Below are 22,108 nucleotides of genomic sequence, written 5' to 3'. Positions count from 1 at the left end.
AAGAGGCAGTTCTATCGATCGGTTTGCAATTTACAGGTGCACTCGGGACAGTCCCGTTCTCTGTCGAACGTTACAACCTACCCATTCTTTTCGATTCTCTCTACCACTTTCCGTCTATTTTTTTTTTTCTTTTTCTTTTTTCGTTAAATGCAACTGTTCCGTGTTTGTAACAGTCCCGTTGCGAACGCTCGAACGAACAATCTCTCGCGAAAGATTCGTGGCTCTGCGAGCATGCGACGTAAACGTAATCTCCTAATGCAAATTATTTCGTGACGTTATTATGGAAATCATTACTTGTTACACTGTTGCCCTTTCGTAATATATTTGCCGCGTTATCGGCATCGTTTTCGCTTTTATTGTTGCTCGACGTTCTCGGTAATTACGGGACGATTTTCGATTTCCACTCGACGCAACCGAACGGGACGTAATTATGAAAATTGATAAACGCGGTGATTACGCTCGATTATAAATTGTGGCCGACGTGGGATTGATACTCGAATAGAAGAAATTTGAGACTCGTGTTAATCGTGGCGTATCTTAATCTTAACACGTCACTGGAGTCTTATCGAAATTGGCCAACGAGGTGCTTACAATCTACTGTACAATGCGATACAAGAAAATTAATTTCAACGTTAAAAAAATTAAGAAAAATCACCGAACGCAGTCAATTGTTGTTAGACGTCCATTGATTCGCATTGGTGGACATCAGTCTTGATTTTATTTGAGTTTCAATTTTGGGTATCATTTAAATTTCCGTTCGAACGTAACGGGATCGATGATAAATACAATGTGTTTTCTATTTGTGTTCTTAGAAGATATCAATAATAACATTTTTCGGAAGAATTCTTATTTATTCTTTAGCTTTCGTGTTAACTGTTTTTTCAACAAAGTTTCGTTACAGATATACAAAGAAATACTTCAACAAGTATTTAAAACTGTTGAAAAACCAACCGTCAGGTTGGAACGTTTTCCTAGACAGATTCTAAAGTTGCGCCTCAAACATGGATGCAAATTACGTACGAAATATTTTTTCTGTATCGTCAGAAGTAAACGAGATAATAGGTGTCCAGGTTCTGGTGGTACACCGTGTATAATAAATTATAGCTACCGCGTACTAATGTTTTATTCAAACATACAAAGTCGAGTCTTTCGGTGTCCATCGTCAGAAGCGAATGAATAAAAAGCATTTAACACGTGTACCGCGTTATTTATTCATGAACGGTATTTAAATCCAACTTTCGAAAAATTATAAATTCCAAAGTGCACAAGAACCGACCTGAAATAATGTGCCCGCGGTCGGAATAAAATGTCCGATAAAACGACTCGTGGTATCGCTTATGGGGATATTTATAAAATCAAGTTGGCATCGAGCGCGTTCAATTTTTGTCCCGATACACGGTGAAAATCGATAACGTATTTTCGCGAGATAATTGAAGTCGGTCATCCCCGTGAAAACTTTAACGAACGTTTGCTTCTCTGCTGCGGTTCGACTATTCGAAAGATTAAAATTAAAAGATTAACATATTGCTCCTCGGTACACCGTGGAAATCGATGAGGTATTTTCGCGAGATAATTAAAACCGATTATTTTCACGAAAAGTTTCACGACTCTTTCTCTCTCTCTCACGTTCGCAGCTCTGTTAAGAAATGCAAATTCTTGTCGAAAGGAAAACGGTGCACCACCTAAATTCACTTAACACGTTCCGCGCGTTTTCCACTCAGCCCCGAAGAAATGGATTCGGTTCAGGTACACGGCGGTTCTCGAAATTTATGGCACCGTGCAGACGTATGTACCTACGTATTCCTATCGATCAAAGGGGGCAGAGGGCGTCGGTTGAATTTTACAACCGGATTCCCCATCGAATACGATCCCTGCTACAGAATCGTTTCGCGCCATATTGCGATACGGCCGGTTCTAATCGCGAGCATCTAAATTTTCGTTCGCGAGACGTACAACGATTTCTCTATTCCCAGCAACGCGAAACTGATGGACATTGGCGACGTGCCAACGAACCGAGGGGTAAGAGGGTTACTGGGATTTTAACGAAACGGAATAAACAAATTACAGGAATACGGTGGCCGGAATTCAACATCTATACGTCCGAGTTTCGCAGCGGTGCATTCGGTATCGGGGAAATTAATGATACTTACCAGGTTTAGCGACCTGAAACATTAGCGAGCGACGTTCGCGGTCAATCGTGGACAAAAATTGACGTTTTTCGCAGCTGCGCAATTTTTCCGCGTATCTCGATACGATTTTCGAAATTAATAAACGAAACTCGTACGTTTCGATGAAACGCAAAAGGCAAATTTCTCGCGAAATTTCTCATCGTTCGATACACTTTTCTCGTTCGAAGATAAGCTTCTCGAACACTCGAAAATTTCTTTCGAAGTTCACCGAAGAGAATATGTATAATTCGTTATAATTTTCGACGATTCATTGAAAACGAGTCAACTCAACATTTTAAGTAATAGGAAGAACGTGTCGTTGACAAACGTTTAATCAAACTTAATCATTGTATTATATTGAGAAAAGCAAGAAAAATTAAACTGGACTTTCGAATCTCCTTCGCGTCACTATTTTCAAAGACACCGTACGCTGATCGAATTGTATATCGATGTTAGGTTACAAAAATGTTATTAGCAACGCTCCTTATCGCTCGAAATAGCGAGGATATTAAGGTGACCTATTTCCAACGAAGGAACGTGTACAGAGGTCGCGGTGGTTTCACCTTTTCCGGCGTCGAACATTTACAAGAAAGGTCCCGAGACGATCTTGGTAAAATATTGCATAACCACCTGAGAGATTTGACGCGCGATGGAGAACACGAGCATGGGCTCGACGAACCTGAACTTCGGAAACGCAGCAGAAAGAATAACTGTCCCGTGGGAGTTTGTCCCGGCATCGTTCAGTTACGACCTCAACGGTCTCGAGATGTACGAGAGGAACCATAGAAGTCGTGCAACTCGAAAGAAATAGGTTTCGTTCCGGTAGGATTCAAACTAGACCGATCGAGCAGGAATCGAAAGCGACGAGTTCGGAACGGTTGGATCTCGTACAGACGCCGGAAATTGGACGAAAGAAACAATTTCGGGACCGGTAGCACCCGCGAGGGACGAATTCAGAATTGTACGAAACGAAAGGGATAAGCTCTAGGTACTGGACCAGGACGACACCGTAATCGTAGGACGAAACTGGAACAACTGTGACACCTTGGCTGGGACGAGGACAACCGTGCACTGAAAAGCCCGAGAAAGTAACGGCTCTGGACACGTGAAACCCTATTCGGACGTATCTGATCTCGTCAGACTCTAGACCAACGATTCTTAACTGTCGTGCCGAGAATATTCAGCAAGAAGTGTAACGAATATTTACGTTTCGAAAGTTTTCACATTTGTGAACATTTTTACTATAATTTTTATTCGTAAGAATCGTGTCGCGGCAGATTAACTTCGAGAGAGGTATTTTATATGTTTCTGAGAAAATTAAACGATAACCATAGTGAGACTTTGTGTTTTCGAAGGTAAGGAAATACAGTGTTAAATGTGTCACGTTTCTGACTGTTACGATTGGGAGAAAGAAAATGGTGCGTATATTTTGAACGTTTGTGAACTTGTTTTCTTTCTTTTTATATGTTTCTGAGAAAATTCAACGATAACGATAGTGAGATTTGTGTTTTCGAAGATAAGGAAATACAGTGTTAAATGTGTCACGTTTCTGACTGTTACGATTGGGAGAAAGAAAATGGTGCGTATATTTTGAGCATTTGTGAACTTGTTTTCTTTCTTGGACGGATAACGCATGTGATTTTATTGGTGGAACGTTTTCTAATTTATTGTCTTAATTGCGACTGGGTGTGTATTTCTACTACTATTGAGAATATTTGTCACGAGCGGGAATAAATTAATTTTCAAACGCTTTGGAACGCAGAAGGGTGTCCCAATGCAAACGACTGGATTCGTCAAATCCCATATAAGCGACCCCGAATTCGTCCAAGTCCCATAGGACGACTCGTGAAACTCTATCCCCTGAATCCTGGACACATCAGACTCGATACAAACAATTTTACGATTATGGTACTCCATATGGACGTTTTAGACTTAGTGGATCCCAACAACCGCGACACGATACGAACGATAGGATTTCTGGTATAGTCGGTGGAGAAAATATAGCGATCTTGCGAGAACTGCAATTCTATTCTACATAATGGGCGTAAAATTCGCGATAAAAACGAGATCAGGAAGATTCTACGGCTAGAAGCAAAACGGAAATATAGAATGACGAAATTGCATCGGAGGCTTTGTTTCGAGAAACATGTATTTGAAAATCAATCCAGCACGGGTATGCCTAAATGATGACTGACGTTATCGATTCCACTGCAAACGTTTCAAGTGTGTTTTGTGCACCATAAGAACGCATTAATAGTTAACCAATGAGACTGAACAATATGCATCGAAGTCTCTAATACCTTTTAGATCTTTTAGATCGGTTTTCAAATATACCTTTATCAAGAACGAAACCTCCATTGCAATTGTGTTATTCTTTATTCTCGTCTTATTTCGTTATTGGTTAGATCGGTTTTCAAATGTACCTTTATCAATAACGAAACCTCCATTGCAATTGTGTTATTCTTTATTCTCGTTTTATTTCGATCATAGAATCTTCTCACCTCATTTATATCACGAATTTTTCGCCCACTGTGTACAATAGCTTATGCTTTCGAAAATTTCGTAGTATTTATAGGGTACTGTGTTTGGATATCTAATCTCATTTTTTAACTTACAAAATCTACTATTTATTTATACAGTTACAGTCGTTGCCGAAAACTATAATTGTCGATCACTTTATCGAGACGAAACCACTGATAGGTTTTTCTTCGTGATCGGTTAATTACCATCGTAAATTGTAACGTCGACTGTTTCGTTCGTCAGATGGGTCTCACTGATTGCGAGAGACACGACCAGGTGTAATACTGCACCCATGCATCTGTCAGTAGTGAAATTCGCTTTCGCGTTTCATTTTACGACCGCGATATAATTAATACTTTGACATTATTCAACCGATAGATGCGTTTTGTGTGTATCCTATTTCGAGCGTTATTTATTGATTTCGGACCAGGTTTCGACAGTCCTCAACTTTACGACAGGAATAAATATTGGAGCTTTGTTTGTCCATTATACCAAACTACGGTTAGTCTTAGTGTTCTAAAATATCGATAACGATAAACACGCAGAGTGATATTTCACGTTGTTCATTGCGTTGCACGAATAGCGGTGCTTTTAACGTACAATTTCCATTCGTTCGTTTCGTCGTTCATACATTTCGCGATATGTTTTATTTCGTCCTGTAAGGTGTAATATTGATAGAGTTACTTTCCATTAATGTATCTTCGTTTTTAATTTTTTTTTTATAAAACTCATCTTAAATTATTTATACTAATTAGCGTCGTTTACTGGAATAGAAAGTAATCGTAGTAACGAAAGTTTCGAAGACTTTTTTCTTTTATTTTCGATTTCGATTCTTTCGATCACGATTTGAGCATGAAACCTCAACAACCATTGGATTTTTATTATATGTATTTTTACAGGTATTAATAGATATTTTGTAGAGTATTGTAACTTTTTCACACACTTTCGAAAACACCCGTTAGCGTCGACAATATTCTCGTTTAATATATTATCGATGTCGTGGATTATACAATACTAAATTTTGGTTTCGAAGCTTCTTGCGATCATTAGCTACCTGTTTTATTCGACGAATCGTATCTTCTGCAATTTCTAGCCGTTTCTGACGCAAAAACGACGAGGATCAGCGTTTTGCGCCTTGGCAAGAAATCCGTGCAAACGCGGCAGCAAGTAACAATGTCGCGGCGCTATGGAAATTGAATCGAAATCGTGTTTTCCGTTGAAATTTGTACGATAAACATTTGTATCGTATTGTAAATGTATACCGTTGCACTGGCTCGATAATTATTTTCACGGACTGCAAGACAGAAATGTAGAGAATTCGACATGAAAATATTAAACAAATTTTTGCAGAACATTACAGAGAGTTCTTTAAAAAAAAAAAAAACCGGAATAATTTTTTACCATCAACGGAAGAATGTAGCACACTATTACATATTGAAATTTCTGGAAACATTGTATTCCTCCATTCGGTGCAAATAAATTCGTGAAATTCCAACGCGTTTGAATTGTAATTCTTAAAAAAAGGAAAAATTATTCGGGACTTTTATTTTTAAAAATTGTAAAGTTTTTCTGTTTCCAGTTCTCAAACGTAGACTTCTTTTTAAAGAAGGTTTTACCCATACAGTGTGTACGCATAAGCTCAAAGCGATTGAAAATAGTTTAGGGTATTTGTCAGAGGCTTTCGAGGATTCGGACTCGATGTTTAATCTCTTCTCGAAGTATTTCGAGAATATTAAAAATTTATTAAAAATAATTTTTCGTTCGTGGATCTGTACGCTTGGTTCCTCTATTTCGCGATTGGATACGACGCATTAAAATTCTCTCACGTGAAAACTGAAGCATCTTCGCCTCGTCGTTCTCTCGAATCGAGTATCGATTCTCCGTAGGTTTCCATCTTTGCCAACACACGTGATTCGCAAGGAAGCTCGTACCTCATTCCTCGTCCTTAAGATCTCGTCGACTGCCACGTTTCGATATATATGACACAGAACAGAATGGCTTTGGGAATAGAGGAAACCTCGAATCACGAGTGGATCGTTTCTATTTTAATCCGGTGCAGCTCGTAACGAAGTACTCGCGTTTCTGCATTGTCGCGTGACCGACCATTGTAGCGTTAAAATTTCTATAACCTCATGGTCGTGAGAGATGGGTAATAATATCTATTCTTTCGTAGCGAAGTTTCGAGCGTTTGACGCGAGTCGTGTGCGGGAATTTCACGATCACGTTTCGTGAGCACGCAATACGAACGCCTATAGGCGTTCACCGCTCGAACTCTATCGATCGATCCGAGTACTTAAACCGCAGCACCGAAAAAGTCGTGACGAAAGATAAGCAAACTTTCGCTACATAAAATTCTACAATTCTATTCCACCGATTTCACATTCCTTTCGTAACAAAACCATTATCGGTATTCACTCTTTACCTTGGGGTTACCTCGCTCGTGTCGCGCGAGCAATTAGCACCGTACGTAAGAATTCTCTTTCGTGAAATTCGTCCCCGCGAGTGTCCGCGAGTGTCCTTTGAATTTGAGCTCCTGTTAGCGAGCAAAAGGGCCTGAAAATTCTTGCCGCGGATTTGGTCGAAATCCAGAAAAGTCGGTTCGTCGAGCGGTGTTCGCGAAGTCCAAGGACGAAACGTCGATTTATTTTTGCGGACTGCTTTATTCGAGGCTCCGTACCCGGAACGAGTTATGTAATTTATCGAAGACACGTGTCCGTTTTCCACGTTGGAATTCTGAGAATACAGCCGCGCGGCGCCGATAAAAATGCACTTTAAGAATACGTTTATACAACGCGATACGACCTTGCGAGAGCTTTCGTCGTTCGAGTTTCTTATTCCTGGCGCGGTCTCAACGTCTCAATTAAACGGAAACACACGGGGAGCAGGTTGATACGGTCTCGAAACGTGAAACATTCCCAAAGAAATCTCGGATTACCGGCATCGATCCCTTCCCTCGAGATCCTCCCTTGTATCTGGCTACCAGCCTCGAGATCCGTGTGGGTGGTCGTTTCCTTCTTTCGAACGTGTCGCGCAAACAACGACCGTGGACCACGTTCGTTCCCTTCGCGAATAGAATACCTACATCCGCTTCGAGTATTTTTAAAGCGCGAGGGCCTCGTTGGAAGTTCCCCGGCTTCGATGACCGAAGTGCAAAGTTCCTTGACTTCAATGACTCTGAAACTTTCCGCGCCGCCGCGTCGTTTCGCACCGAGCGCGAACTTTCTCGACTTCGATGTTCTCTTCGCAACGCCGACAGAGTTATTATCCTTACCGTTTTGTATGTATGAATTGCTCTTACAGTTCTCTCTCTCTCTCTCTCTCGCTTCTTTTTCTTTTCTCTGTCTCTCTTCTCTTTTTTGTCTTCCGCGTTCTCGAGACTCGGAAAATCGGAAGCACCTTCGAGAGAGAATCTGCAAAGGACCGCTCAAGAAAGCGATCCTCCGAGAATACTTCTTTGAAGTTGTTTCTTGAATAAGGGAGCGCAAGACCCCGGCTTCCGACAGAGCGTCGCGACGACATACCAGAAACTATGGTACTCGTTTATCGATAATCGCGCGAATTTCATTCTCTCCAATTTAAGGGTTTCCTTGTTACGATGGATTTTGAAAACGCTTCGATTCGTTTTACGGTTACGCGTTCGGGGCTGGTTTAGAATCGATTTACCCTCGATTACAGTTCGTTAGCTCTTCTTTTGTCAATTCTCCGAGAAGTAAGTCTTCCGGAAGCAAACATGCGGATAAGTATTTTTTTCTCTTTTACGGCTGTAAAGAACGATGATGATCAATACTTCGCCGATGGTTGGCTTGACTATGCGGTGTGAGCGTTCGGGGAAGGGAGGAGAGTCGTAAAAAATGATAGATGTAACTATTCATATTTGGAAAATTACTTTGCTTCTTTATAGCTACTTTACCGAGAAACTTCCTTGTTAGTTGGCAATTTTTAAACTTTTAATTGTACGTTCCTCCGAACTTATTATATGCTCCGTGAGCTTATAAGTTTCGAGTAACAGATTCTTCTAATAGCGTAACGTGGTTGCGAAATTTGCCACGCTGGCGGTACAATGATCGTCGAATCAAAATTCTTTGCAAACTAGAATGCGTATTTATTTTGATAAAAACTAAATATCGTTAAAATCAATCTTCTAGGAAATTGCTGTGTAAACTAGAAGTCATGAGTTTCCAACTTAACCCGCAGAGTCAGTACAGAAATGTATTATGTATTTTACGAACGAAAATTTGAAATATTCTCGAATCGGTGAAAATTGAAATATCGTGGAATCGACGAGAGATTGAATATACATCGAGGCAATTTGATAATCACATAATTTTCATTTTTAAAATCTTCTCCGGTCCACGATATATTTTTCTCGATAGTTTCAATTTTTTCGAAATTGATGAAAAAAAACTCGATTATTCTATTATCGGATACGACTCGCACTCGTACAAATTTGAGATGAGATTTCTTTACGGTAGCGAACATTCGTTGCAAGAATTACACGAAAAGTTAGATAATCCAATGTAGTAATGTCAAGAAACGAGCCAAGTTTACAAACAAATATTTCTCGTCGTCCCTTGGAAACATCCAAGTTTCACCGAATGCACGAATTGACCCGATATTTCCCGAAAACGAGAAATTGTAAGTCGCTCATCTGGAATTTCTACGCTCAAAAGTATCCCGTGGTACGTTTTCGCGAAGAACAAAATGATTTCAATTTACCGTGTAACGTCGTACTTCATGATAAGTATTATCCCGTAATTCCGCGCTGCCATGTAAATGCATTTTTCGGCAGTTTGTCTCTCTCTCTGTTCTGTCTTCAAGATGTTCAAGATTCTTTCGCCCACCTTACTCCCGGAGAAATTGTCTAGTAGAAACGAGGTGGAAATAGGTGGAACGAAAGTATGTACATTTTCTGATGACACTTTTATGTGGCCATTAATAAAGACGTCTACCAACAGACTCGCTTTAATTTTATTGGATCGACTGTGCTCATTGAGCGAGTAACGTATCGAATAAATTGTTTCGCGATAGTATAATGTAACTGAAGTATTATGAACAGAAGAATTAAATGGAAATAATTTAAACGAGAAATATAGAAATCTGAGATATTTAAACATAGAAATATACTTCTTAAATTGAACCGTTTTGTATAATAATTAAGTAACAATCGATCTTGATTCTGTCATTCTTTGCAGTATTATTCGCGATACGATCGATTTGTGAATAAAATATTTTTTTTCAGCGTATTCACCCTTCGAATGAAGACACATAACCTAACATAAATGAGACACATAAACTATATGGTACATCTAATTACCGGTATGAAACTAACAAATATCAAACGAGCGAGCGAAAAAAAAATATTTATTAACGTAGAATAGAAATCCTGATAAATTATGGAAACTAGAAATTGATCTTCGGTTCTGCTTTTAAGATCCAACTGTTATCAAATCACATAAACTACGCGTCATAAAAATGTGAAATATTTATGATTGTACGTTCCGGGCGTTAATAATTCAGCCGTGTACGTGCATATTATGAGATCGGAATTGATACGTGCACCACATTCGAGTTTCCCCCGTGGAATCGTATATTTTCTTCGCTATTCCTATTCGCAAACGAAACCTCGAGTTTCAAGCTCCTCGCGGACTTATCCCTTACGTTACCTCCGACATCGCATCCCATTTTATATCGGAAAGTGAGGTGTAAAAGGCGAGAAAGGGAACGAACGGATTGGATGGTGCGCGAAGCCAAAAGAATTTCATGAATATTTGAATACAAAAGATATCATTACCGGCATGATAAATACTGTCAAAGAACTAGCACGTTCCGTATTCGCGAGTTGATTAATCTGTTAATCCTGGACTTGTTCCTGGGAGAGGAAATTTATGACGTCGACGGATATGGTAATGCATCGTTCGAAGTTCTATTTGAAGAAAGTTGAACATATCGAATAGGGCAGGAACGATGTCTTTGACGAACATGTAAAGTTACATACAAACGAAGTTCGAAAAAATTAAGCAATACTGTGAGTTCCAATTTTGCACGATTTCTACGAAAGTTGTTAGAAAATCATTTCTTTTTCACGTATCTGCACATCATTGCACTGGAAATACGCTACACTGTTCTATGAATCGTTCCAGGAGGGCGTTTGTAAGGATATAACGAAATTCGTGCGTCTTAACCCCGGAATCCGTGCGTGTTGACCCCGGAATCCGTGCGCGTGGACCCCGGTGAATCTATACGAGCAAATTAGTGTATGTGCTTGTTAGTGATTCGACTACCTAACATGAATTTGCTCGTGAAGAGGTAGAGTCCATACTTTGAGATTCAAAGAACACTTTTGGTAGTTTATAAAAGTTGTAGCTTAACATAATCGAGCTGTACATTAAGTATGCACATTTTATTACTAAAAGAGAAATCTTTCGCTCTTTGATAATAATAAATAAATAGTACATAACGTGTAACAAAGTGTAAAAATTAAAAAGGGTTAAAATTTTGTAATATGTACCTCAACGACTACCGATAGAAATTAAAACTGTTATCCATAATATTGTAATTATCAATTACGGCGGTTAGAGGTATGGTTTCAAAATCAGCAAAGTTTACCGCAGTTGCGAACGGTATGTTTGTTAAATAATGGAATTCTCGAAATTCATGGAAGCCATCAGAATCCATCGCGCTAAAATAACACACGGTTGAATTGATAAGCAGGGTGTTTTACCATAATTCGCTCCATTTCGTCGTACGTTTTAAAAAGGATCGCGCGTGTTCGTATCCAGTTCTCTCATCTCGCTGTCCGCAAATTGGATATCGATTTTCAATCTTTCGCGGGAATTCGTTCTTACCCTTTACCTGGGCCCGCGTACATACTGTACACACATACATAAATCTAGCGAACTCTTCCTTCCTCGAGATTTCGACTCGGAGTTTCGAATTCGATTGCTTTTGAAATAATTTACGAACTATCATTTTAGAGGCAGCGATGGCGAAACGTGACTTCCGATCGGGACGGGAATTGGTTCGGCGTCGAATCGAATCGTAAAAGGAAGTCGCCTCCGGATTTAGCCTAAGAAGGTATTGCATTAAGGGATTACACCATCTCCATTGCGATATAACAGAGGGTAGTTTCGCCAATTTACCGTATCAATACTATAAGCTCAATCGAAATAAATTTTTTTACTACGAATCAAATGTATAACAAGCTTCAGAATTAAATTTTTTTACGTGTACGTTAGATGTTTAACGGTATTCCAGTTAGCAACGAGGTCGGCGCAAGAAACATATCATAGTTTCGAGGATAACGCGTTTATTAATTTCTTTGCGATTATTTCGAAGCGACAAACTCCAGACCATGATTCGTGGATTCTTTTATTTATTCCGTGCGCGTTAATTATTAATGGAAAATAAATCACGAGTTTCGATTTACAGTCGACACTCGAGACTGTAGGGTTAAAAACTGAACCGTGAACTCTGCTTTCAAAAAATGTACCGTTTCCATTGGACAATTTATTATACATTTTGTATAATTTTCAAGACTGCTGGAAATTGTTAAAAAATTCAATTATCCGTAACCACGCGCAGAATCAATAATTACATCGCGCGAACGTGAACACGGAACGTCTGTTTCTATTTCCCCTGTCTCCACGGTTCTCGTTCAAAGATGGTGTAACCCCTTAAGCTCGACCATGGATTTAAGCGTTCGAAAGCTTAAACGTCCCAAACGGTTTCGCTCAAACTGTCGATTTATAACTTTTCGAAACCTTATTATATAGATCGCCCGGTGGACCTTTTAACGTCGTCAGAAGTCTCGCGGGATTCTCGGGAAGCTTCTAAAAATTTCCAGAACTTTATAATTGCTTGGAAATTCTAATTACTTAAATACTTTTAGAAGCTAGGACAGCGGTGAACTTTGTTTCGTTTTGTTTCTCAACGGGTATAACTTTGGGACAGCTTGGAATATCAGTCGCGCGGAACAAATAAATGGACGTGAGAAAGGAAGGATAAATTCGATCTCGATATTAACTTTCGGTTAGGTTCCGGGGTGGTCCCAGACCTAACCCGATCTGACGTGTAGACGGGGGTGATTGTTTGAAAAGAATGTCCAAGGGAGAAAGTACCGAGCTTATAAAGCTTAAGTTCGAAGGTTGACGACGCTACGTTGTTTAGTATTTGTTTGGCAGCCATGATCAGTGAACGTTCTCAATGAATTTGTAAACATGGAAAAAATTGGTTGTCGTTATGCGATACAATACTTTTATTTGAAAAGTCTCACTCCAATCTATATCAAAGCTAGAGTCTACTCTGGGGGAATCTGCTCCTTCGTTTACAACTGTAAAATATTAAGTGGCAGAGTTTAAACGAGACTGTACGAGCTGTCAAGTTCAAATCACGGTTGATGATCGACCAAATGAGGTGACTACGGCTGAAATGGTGACAAAGATCCACAAAATGGTATCGAATGATCATTGACTGAAAGTGCGCGAGGTAGCAGTAATGGTAGACATGTAAAAAAAGTGCTAACACTTATTGTGTTTTAAAGAACGCGAGAAGTATAGGGAATAATAATGTGGTATCGGAATTTTCCGTGTCCATTTGGGCCTGCTTCGTGTGCAGGCTTAGAAGAATGTATTGCGTGCGAATGGACCTGCGTTAGGTTAACCACTTTGACGCCGATCGCCAGGTTTCCCGAAGGGCACGATCGACCCTTTACAGAGTGTCGTGCAAGACGATCGAGCGTGGAAATGCGTGAGAACGAAAGGAAATGCGTGTGGTCCGGAGAAAATGAAGAGTGTTTGGAAAAGACGAACGATTGAGATGGGCAAACGTGACCAGATGTCTGAAGCAAGATGGGGTAGAATGGGGATTGAAGATTAGGATGAAAGGGAATGAATAGGGTGCGAAAGAAGCGTGTTTGGGACAGTGTGAGTAAGAGTACGAGAAGAGACTGGCAAAGACGTAGCGACGGTAAGAGTACGAGAAAGGATTGGTAAAGATGTAGTAAGAGAGGAGAGTTGGAGAGACGCGTTAAGATGAGAGACTTGTAAAGAGGTAGGCAACGAAGACGGTAAAGACGCGTGCCGAGGGCACTAAGACGATTAGCTTAGTTTCGCACATAGTCGATTTATCTTTAGTGAAAAGAGACACCTATTACCAATACCACGTCTAATACTAATAATACTACAACTACAATAATAACATTGTATACTAATGTAGATAATGTATACACCACAACTACCACCAAAACAAACCACACGCACCAACAAGAATATATATCTATCTATCTATCTAATACTATCACCAGTCAACACCACGAACAACAATAATAGAAAAATTTCATCCGGAGCTTTCAGCTGGAGATGAATTATTGTCTTCGAATGCTGTGGATACTAAGACGATTAGCTTAGTTTTATACATAGTCGATTTATCTTTAGTGAAAAGAGACACCTATTACCAATACCACGTCTAATACTAATAATACTACAACTACAATAATAACACTGTATACTAATGTATATAATGTATACACTACAACCACCACCAAAACAAACCACACGCACCAACAAGAATATCTATCTATCTATCTATCTAATACTATCACCAGTCAACACCACGAACAACAATAATAGAAAAATTTCATCCGGAGCTTTCAGCTGGAGATGAATTATTGTCTTCGAATGCTGTGGATACTAAGACGATTAGCTTAGTTTTATACATAGTCGACCTATCTTTAGCGAAAAGAGAAACCTATTACCAATACCACGTCTAATACTAATAATACTACATCTGTAATAACAACACTGTATATTAATACATATAATATATACACCACAATCACCACCAGCACCAACCACAATATACATATCTAACACCATCACCAACCGGCACCACGAACAACAATAATAGAAAAATTTCATCCGGAGCATTCGGCTCGAGATAAATTACTGTCTTCGAATGGTGTGAATCGGTGAAAGGAAGTATTCCTTGCGAAATGTCCGCCTACATCGTGCGAATGACACGCTTCCGGTACAGCACAGCTTTCTTCAGCACAGAAACCACTGTAAACCGAATCCAATGAAGATTTTTCATTTCTGACCCATAACCCTTTGCGACCCTCGTGCTCGCGAGGCGAAACGCTATGGTACAAAAAGGTTAACGATATGGAAACGTCGCCGTGAATCCATAGATCATCCGTACCCGCGGGTGTCTATTTTGATGGATTCGTACCTTGTTTGCTTCTCTTGTCGTCCGTGAATCGGATATCGATTTTCGGTTTGCCTCGGAGCTCGCGTCCGGTCTGTTCGCAGGGTGCAGCCTCCCATACTGGATTTCCCAGAATTTTCTTGCTTCATTTCACCGAAAACATTCTAAATCTCTTCAACTCAGTTCCCTCGCACGGAACGGTGCCCTCGAAATGAGTTGTGCAAAGGCGTCCTTGCGAGATAGGCGGGAGCAATTCCACGCGTACGGTTGCGAAAAATGTGTAAAAAAAAAAGAAAAAGAAAATCCGGAATCTTCTGCTCGAAGCGACATATCATCCGAGTCAAATATTGTGCGCGAAGTTGAAGAAGCTACTCGACGTGGTAACCTAGCGGTCGAGGGTTCTCAACGCTATCTAGATCATTCTGATGCGTACGCTCGAGGTGATTTTACATCGTGGATTCATATACGGGACGAATTGTTTGTCACGCGGCTCCGGTTTCGAGAAGTTTGATCTTGAATAGGAATCGAGTTCCGTTATCTCAGACTCGTTTGTTTTCAAGCACGCGAGAGCGAGCGAGATACTCAATTCGTAACGAATTGAATACAATTTCGGGCGATAAGAAATCTGTACTTTTAACGCCTCGATCTAAACTTCGCAAGATCAAAGTTCCTTGATACAAAGTTACCTTCGGTCAGAGCTGCTCGGTCGTAAGTTCTCAAGAAGTTGGAGCTTGGTCTCGAAAGCCTGAAATCATAATTCTCTGACATTGGGTGGCTATAACCCGAACAACTTCAATCTCGTGAGTTTAGTGTCAGAATTCTTTCATCCGAAAGAATAATTCTTAAACACGTTAGATCTTTATGATCAATGTGTTCGTTAAGTCGATCCAGGGCTACAGGAAAATATATCAAATTTTCTCCAAGTTCCATGACGATCCGTCTTAACTTTATCCACACTATATATCTTTCTAATACATTTTTAGTCCTTTAGATTTTCAAGAAATTCAATTTTTCGATGGTCGATTTTTCTCTAGAAGATTCTCCTGTCCAAGGTCTCTGCGAAGAATTAAACAAAAAACACATAAATAATTCAAAAGTTTGCAACACGTGAGCTGTTCGAATTCGAAAGAATAGTGTTGCGAAGTAACCGTACGCCTTTTATCGGAATAAATGTTTCTTCGTGTCTTACCTGTGCGCGTGTTCGAATCGATAGGTGTATCAATATGCGCACGAGGATCTCCACGTTTCGCTGTTCGAAGGTACTTTTTCCGTAGAACTTCCATTTCACCGCAAATCCTATTACGAATTTATAGGTACTTAAGCGACCTTTTCGGTACGGTCCTTTGTTTTTTAAGCTACACGTGAGTTCGAAATCCCGTGGGAAAGTGACACGGATTTGCGTACGCGGTTTGAACGTGTCTAGGGACAGTTTCGCGTACCTATTGTAAAATATCCAATGTCTTTCTACCGAACCGAGAAGGTTTCAAAGGTATTCCAGCATCGATTGGATAAACAATTTCAGCCAGCTTTCGCAGACGTTTCTAAATCGACGGGACTTTTATAAAAAGCTTACGAGCATTTAATCCCTTCCTACGAAAGTCTGCATTCATTTACTTTATATTACTCGTTCTGCTACCTTGTATTTTCATTTTTCTCCCGGCCGTACCGGTGCATACTTAATTCACCGGGTGCAAAAAAGGTTTCATTACGCTTCCAGAATACCAAACGATCGGCAGAAAAGCTTATACAGTCGCATATAAAACACCGATGGTAATCTTGAAAAGTAAAAAAGGAAATTACTCGTAAAAAGCGTAATATGATCTCGTAATACGACATTCTACGTCTCTCTGGGCCAGAGTGCTCGAGAAAAAGAATTTAGATCGTTTCGTTGACGAATATAATTAGAACGAGGAAATGATACGATTCGCACCGTATGTCGTTTTGATGCGTATTCGTTCGTTTTGCTGGAAATTTCACGACAAGTTACAGTTTTTCATTTACGTTTCGCGTTACGATAGTTACCTAGAAGATCACCGAAAGCGACTTCTCCAATTTCGAATACCGACAATATTTTTGTCTCTCACTTGTAAGATCAGGTGTCTCCGTGTTTGAGAAACACTCAGTGTGTGTCCGAAGGTTTACGGGAAGAGGCGTCTGTTGTGAAACAACCGAGTAGTCAAACAATATGGTGCCTATGTAAATTAAGTACTCCGGAGCCACGTAAACTAGCGGAACTCGGACATTGGTTTATTACCTAGGGTGACATTATGAACTGGTGTTCTTGGATCATTTAAACAGCTTGCGGACAACCTGGTTTCCAAGAATACCGAAATGATACTCTGAGGGTCAAATTAGGAAATTTCGCGCAAGTTGTAGTATGTTTGAAGACGTAGGATAAAGAAAATCGACGAGTTCAAGTGTGGAAATAAATTGAAAATTTGAGAAAAGATAGTTACGCGTTCTGTGGTATAGAAATCTGTGTTGTACAACACCTATTATACAGTGTATATAGGTATATATATATATATGCAGGTATACTCTATGAGTGTATGTACGGATATTTTTAGTTACCGTGAAGCCCAAGGAAATATTCTGTAACCTTTTAGAAGTACCTAAATCAGCCATTTCTCATCGTTGCACACGAGCGCCTCCTCGAAGGACAGAGTACTAGGTTTTGCTCCCATGTTGCAACAGGTTCATAATTTCATCGGTCTGCTGGACCTTCCGCAGACTTTTTCATCGATTCCCTGAATAATTACTTCGAAAACGGATCGTTATTACAGGGAGTCGAGGACACGTTAAATAATAGACGAGCGGTACGCTACGTCATAGACGCTATGACACAATAAGACGTGTAACAATTTCATAAAAACGTGTATCGACGAAAAAGCTAGCAGAGAATTTTATTATTCTATGGTCTATTCGAATCGATATCTTGTTGTTAATTTAGCAGATTTTCGAACGAATTCTCTTGGAGTTAAAGTACTAGGATTGATAATCGTGGGCGAGTTTAGATCTATTAGCCAATTTAATCTTAGGCGATTATTGCAAAATAGACACCAGTAGCGTCAGTGTTTGCGATAACATGCGTTGGAACTTTAAAACGAAGCTTTCGAATAATGAACGTGTTTCGAATGCTCTCAGTGGACATCTACACCTTGTGATGTACATCATCACACCATGAAGAATATTTAGGGGTTTTCGAACGCGATTGGTCTCCAATTTCCTGAAGGAGGAAGACCAATTCGTCCTCCGGTACAACCGTTTGCTAATTAAGAGAGTCAATTCCTAGAGGATATCGACTATGCTCGTTCTAGAATCGATCCACCGAATTTTCTAGGACGATCGTTCAATTTCCTGAAAGGGGAACAAAGTCAAGTTGTGTTGTCCAGTGAAACGATTTGCTAATTAAAAGGTTGACTCGTCAGGATAGCGTTCTATGGCGGTATTGTTCCGTCAGTCGAGAGGTACAATGGTGAATCGAAAATGTTTGCTATCGACTGGTACCTCGCGGATGTCTTGACAATACACCAGGTTTTTCCAGTCCGATAGAGTTAAATGGTCACCTGTTTGGTTTGTCAAACTGTAGTAAGAGACCATTTTCCAATTTCCGAGAATGCACAGTTGTTTATTACGTAAGAATTCTTCTTTTTCAACGAATAGTATAAATAACCATTTTTTGACATTGTTCTTTCCATTAAGAAGAAGGTTAACAAGGTCCATGGAAAACTGTCAGTCAAGTAACCATTCTTTCCTGATTTCTAAGAATGCGTGTTATATAAAACATTCTTCTGTCTCGTAGACTATCGTAAATTACCATTTTTTAACATTGTCTTTTCTATTGAGAAAAAGGTCCAATAAACTTCATAGAAAGGTCTCGATCGAGAAACAATTATTTCTCGATTCCCATGGATGCAAATTACACAAAAATTCTTCTGTCTTAACGAGTATCGTAAGTTACCATTTTTTAACATTGTCCTTTCTATTCAGAAAAAGGTCCACAAACTCCATAGAAAGGTCTCGATCGAGAAACAATTATTTCTCGATTCCCATGGATGCAAGTTACACCAAAATTCTTCTGTCTCAAAGAGTATCCTAAGTTACCATTTTTGAACATTATCCTCTCTATTTAGAAAAAGACCCAACAAACTCCATAAAAAGCTTTCGTTCGAAGAACAATTATTTCTCGATTTCCATGGATGCAAGTTACACAAAAATTCTTCTGTCTCAACGAGTATCCTAAGTTACCATTTTCTAACATTGTCCTTCCTATTCAGAAAAAGGTCCAACAAACTCCATAAAAAGTTTTCGTTCGAAGAACAATTATTTCCCGATTTCCATAGATGCAAGTTACACAAAAATTCCCCTATCCCGACGAATACCAAGAAACGCTCGTTTCTCAACATTCTTCCCGCTCGACTATCAAAAACGATCATTCTCAAAGATTGTCCCTTCCGCGTATGAAACGCCTACGACGTTCACCGAATCGTCGTACTAAATTCTGAAACCGCGTTTCCAGATAGGAGTCCCCTCGCGGTTTTATTATCATCCGGCAAAGGATGCACTCGAATTGCGAGAAACTGTCGCAGAAATGCCAGCCAGCTCGGTCGGCCGGGCATCCTAGTCGATGGCGGTAGCGTTCTCCCGTGAACGAGTAACCGGAGATACTCTATCGCGTGTCTGGCTTCTTTCGCAGGATTTTCCGGTATATATTTCAACGTTTCTGCGTACATTCGTACGTCGTACCGGGACACGTGGCACATTATAAAACGCATAACGTGCACCCCATTTCCATTCTAATGGATTTCAGTTCCTCTCTTACGTTTTCGTCCGTTGACTCCTCGCCGCGCGGGGGCTCGCCCATCGTCCTCGATACGTCGAGGAGGATACGGTGAATCCTCGCGTCTCGTCTCGGAATACTCGCTTCTTGAGACACCGAAGGCGTTCACGGCGCGATTCCACGGATTTACGGGCGGCGAGCAATTTCCATCGATTTTCCGGCCGGAGCACCGCTGATAAATGAAATTCAGTCGACAGTATTCAGCCGGTATAAAAGGTAGACGCGTTTTTGATATTGGGGTCGGTGCCGGCGCTATAGACGCCACCGCCGCGGCTGAACGCGTCGCGATGCTCCGCGTTTTGTAACGTTTCAACGCGCCATCGAAGATTTATTGATCCTTAAGCGCGGGCGTTTTAAACCACCTCGTTCCCTTTCTTTCTTTTCGTGGTGTGGGAGTTTTTCGTTTCCTGTTTCGAAAAGCTCGCCCGAAGTAAGGGATCTTTTGTTGTACGCGGTGAACGGACTGGCGTTAGGATAAACGTTTAGGCGTCAATTTGGGTGTTGACTCGTTGGATGTTTCGAGGGCCTGAGAACACGCAGAGTGCGGACGAAAAAGGGACAGTTGTAAAGTCGTTCATCGAGAAGAGAGTTGCAAAAACCAGGGCAACGAAGAAGGTAAGGACGCTAGTCGAGGACACTGAGAATTAGTTTAGTTTTGTACAGGAATTCTTCGTTTTTATAATTGATCTATCAATAAATAAGTCTACTTTTAGCACATAAAGAGAAACCTAGTTTAATGTCGCGTCTTAACGCAACAGAATAATATTCCATATTTGTTTCTTTCTCTTTTTTCTCTCTTCTTCGTCGCGTGCTTGAGGATCTCGCATCGCGAATTCACGGACAGATCTAGGAACGCAGGTGTTTGAAAAATGACCAAAGTAAACGTCGAAACCATTCGAACGTCGAGCTATGTCTGGGGCAAAAAATATGGTAGTCACGGGGTAAATATTGGTCAAGATCCCTCTCGCGACTGTGAATCGCCTAAACTCTGGACCAGTCGCGGTATAGTAGACTCTCGACACGGTGCTAGGTGGTCCTTTTATCAGGAGAGATACGAACCAAAGCCGTAGTAGTTGCGCTTTCTGTTTTTCTAATACAAGACCAAGGGAGGGGATGGGTTGCGCAACTGGACAGCGAGTGATTTATCGTGTGAAAATAAGTGGAAAACGTAGAATGTTTTGTATTTTTTTTTTTTTTTGGCAACTCGGATCGTAGCTCTTCGAGACCATTAACGTAACCTACTAACTTCTTTCTTTTACAATCTCCGTTATTGTCCGAGAGTTCTATTAATAATCACCGTGATGAACGATTTCACCATCACACTCGCGCATTTGTAATATTCGATAAGATCCTCGAATTTTTGCTTCGTACACGGAACTCGCGTACCTCTCGTTTTTAATGGATATTCCTTACGTTGCTTGATAACGTCAAAATCAATTCCTTTTCGAGCTTCGGTGGTTTCCGAAACCACTTGAAAAATTCAATATCAATGGAAATGTGGAATAAAATTCTTTTGTGACGGGCTTCATTTTCGAGAAAATTGAATTTGATAATTCGCTACCGCTGGAAGTTTCAAAGGCGAGAAAAATGGTAGTCACGGTTACTGTATCGCGTAGCTACGATGCTTATACTCGAAATTGATAGTAGTCGGAATAATAGAAACGGTGGAAGATACAGTCGATGATTAAAAATACAAAAACGAGTCGAAGTGACGGTGTATAGCTAGATTCGTTTCGTTAAGAAATTCGAATTTTCAGAAACCCAAGCTTTACGTAAGATTTTATTTTCAATTTATTTTTGCGTTAAATAACACGCGTTGTTCGATTGTATCGTCCGTCTAACCTTTCTACAGTGGTGTGATGAATCGAGAGATCGAACCACTATAGAAGTACAACGAGGATAGTCGTTCGTTGACTTTGAGGGGCAAATATTTTCTCTCGCGTATAGTAACAGACTACGTCGACTCCTAAAATGTACCAGCTACGTATACTTTCACGAATCCACGAAAAATTTGTTGCCTTTCGATACAAACTTCCTTGTTGCGCAAATTTCGTGTTTTACATCAGTCGAGTTACGTTAAACGAGAATGTGCACCTCGATGAAAGATTATTTCAAATTTCCTTACAATTAGCTTTTTCACGCCGAACATATCGTTTTTTTTTGTCACAAACAGTTCTTAATCCATTCTAGATGAATATTCAGCGCAATTTTCAATTTCTCAATAAAATTTTTCTCCTCGAAATCGTTCGATTCATTTTCCACGTACGTGCAATTTGTTCCAACGTACTGTTTTCCATAAAATGTATAAATATTCTTCGCATTTTCAGTGGCATCCATTCCTCCTATAAATTCACGTAACTCAGTGCGCTGAAAATTAATT

The 22,108-nt window shown here is 40.1% G+C and overlaps 2 protein-coding genes across 6 annotated transcripts in view; both read right to left on the bottom strand.

Annotated features, from left to right (window-relative positions):
• Positions 1-22,108, bottom strand: part of 5-ht7 (5-hydroxytryptamine receptor 7) — a 253,640-nt gene that overhangs the window by 82,073 nt on the left and 149,459 nt on the right. The gene's annotated exons all lie outside the window — the stretch shown is intronic.
• LOC143154090 (uncharacterized) lies at positions 14,532-15,841 on the bottom strand. Of its 2 annotated transcripts, none has more exons than XM_076325894.1 (2): positions 14,913-15,841; positions 14,532-14,821 (listed from the first exon to the last, which is right to left on the bottom strand). In XM_076325894.1, the coding sequence occupies exons 1-2, from the start codon at positions 15,035-15,037 to the stop codon at positions 14,599-14,601; spliced, it is 348 nt and encodes a 115-aa protein (XP_076182009.1). In that variant the 5' UTR covers positions 15,038-15,841; the 3' UTR covers positions 14,532-14,598. The 2 variants fall into 2 exon arrangements, with proteins under 2 accessions (XP_076182009.1, XP_076182010.1); XM_076325895.1 differs by having other exon boundaries at positions 14,532-14,743.

The sequence above is a fragment of the Ptiloglossa arizonensis genome, chromosome 13 (genome assembly GCF_051014685.1).
Source record: "Ptiloglossa arizonensis isolate GNS036 chromosome 13, iyPtiAriz1_principal, whole genome shotgun sequence".
Lineage (NCBI taxonomy): Eukaryota > Metazoa > Arthropoda > Insecta > Hymenoptera > Colletidae > Ptiloglossa > Ptiloglossa arizonensis.
Note: the sequence above shows the minus strand (reverse complement) of the source record. Positions and strands in the feature narration are given on the sequence as shown.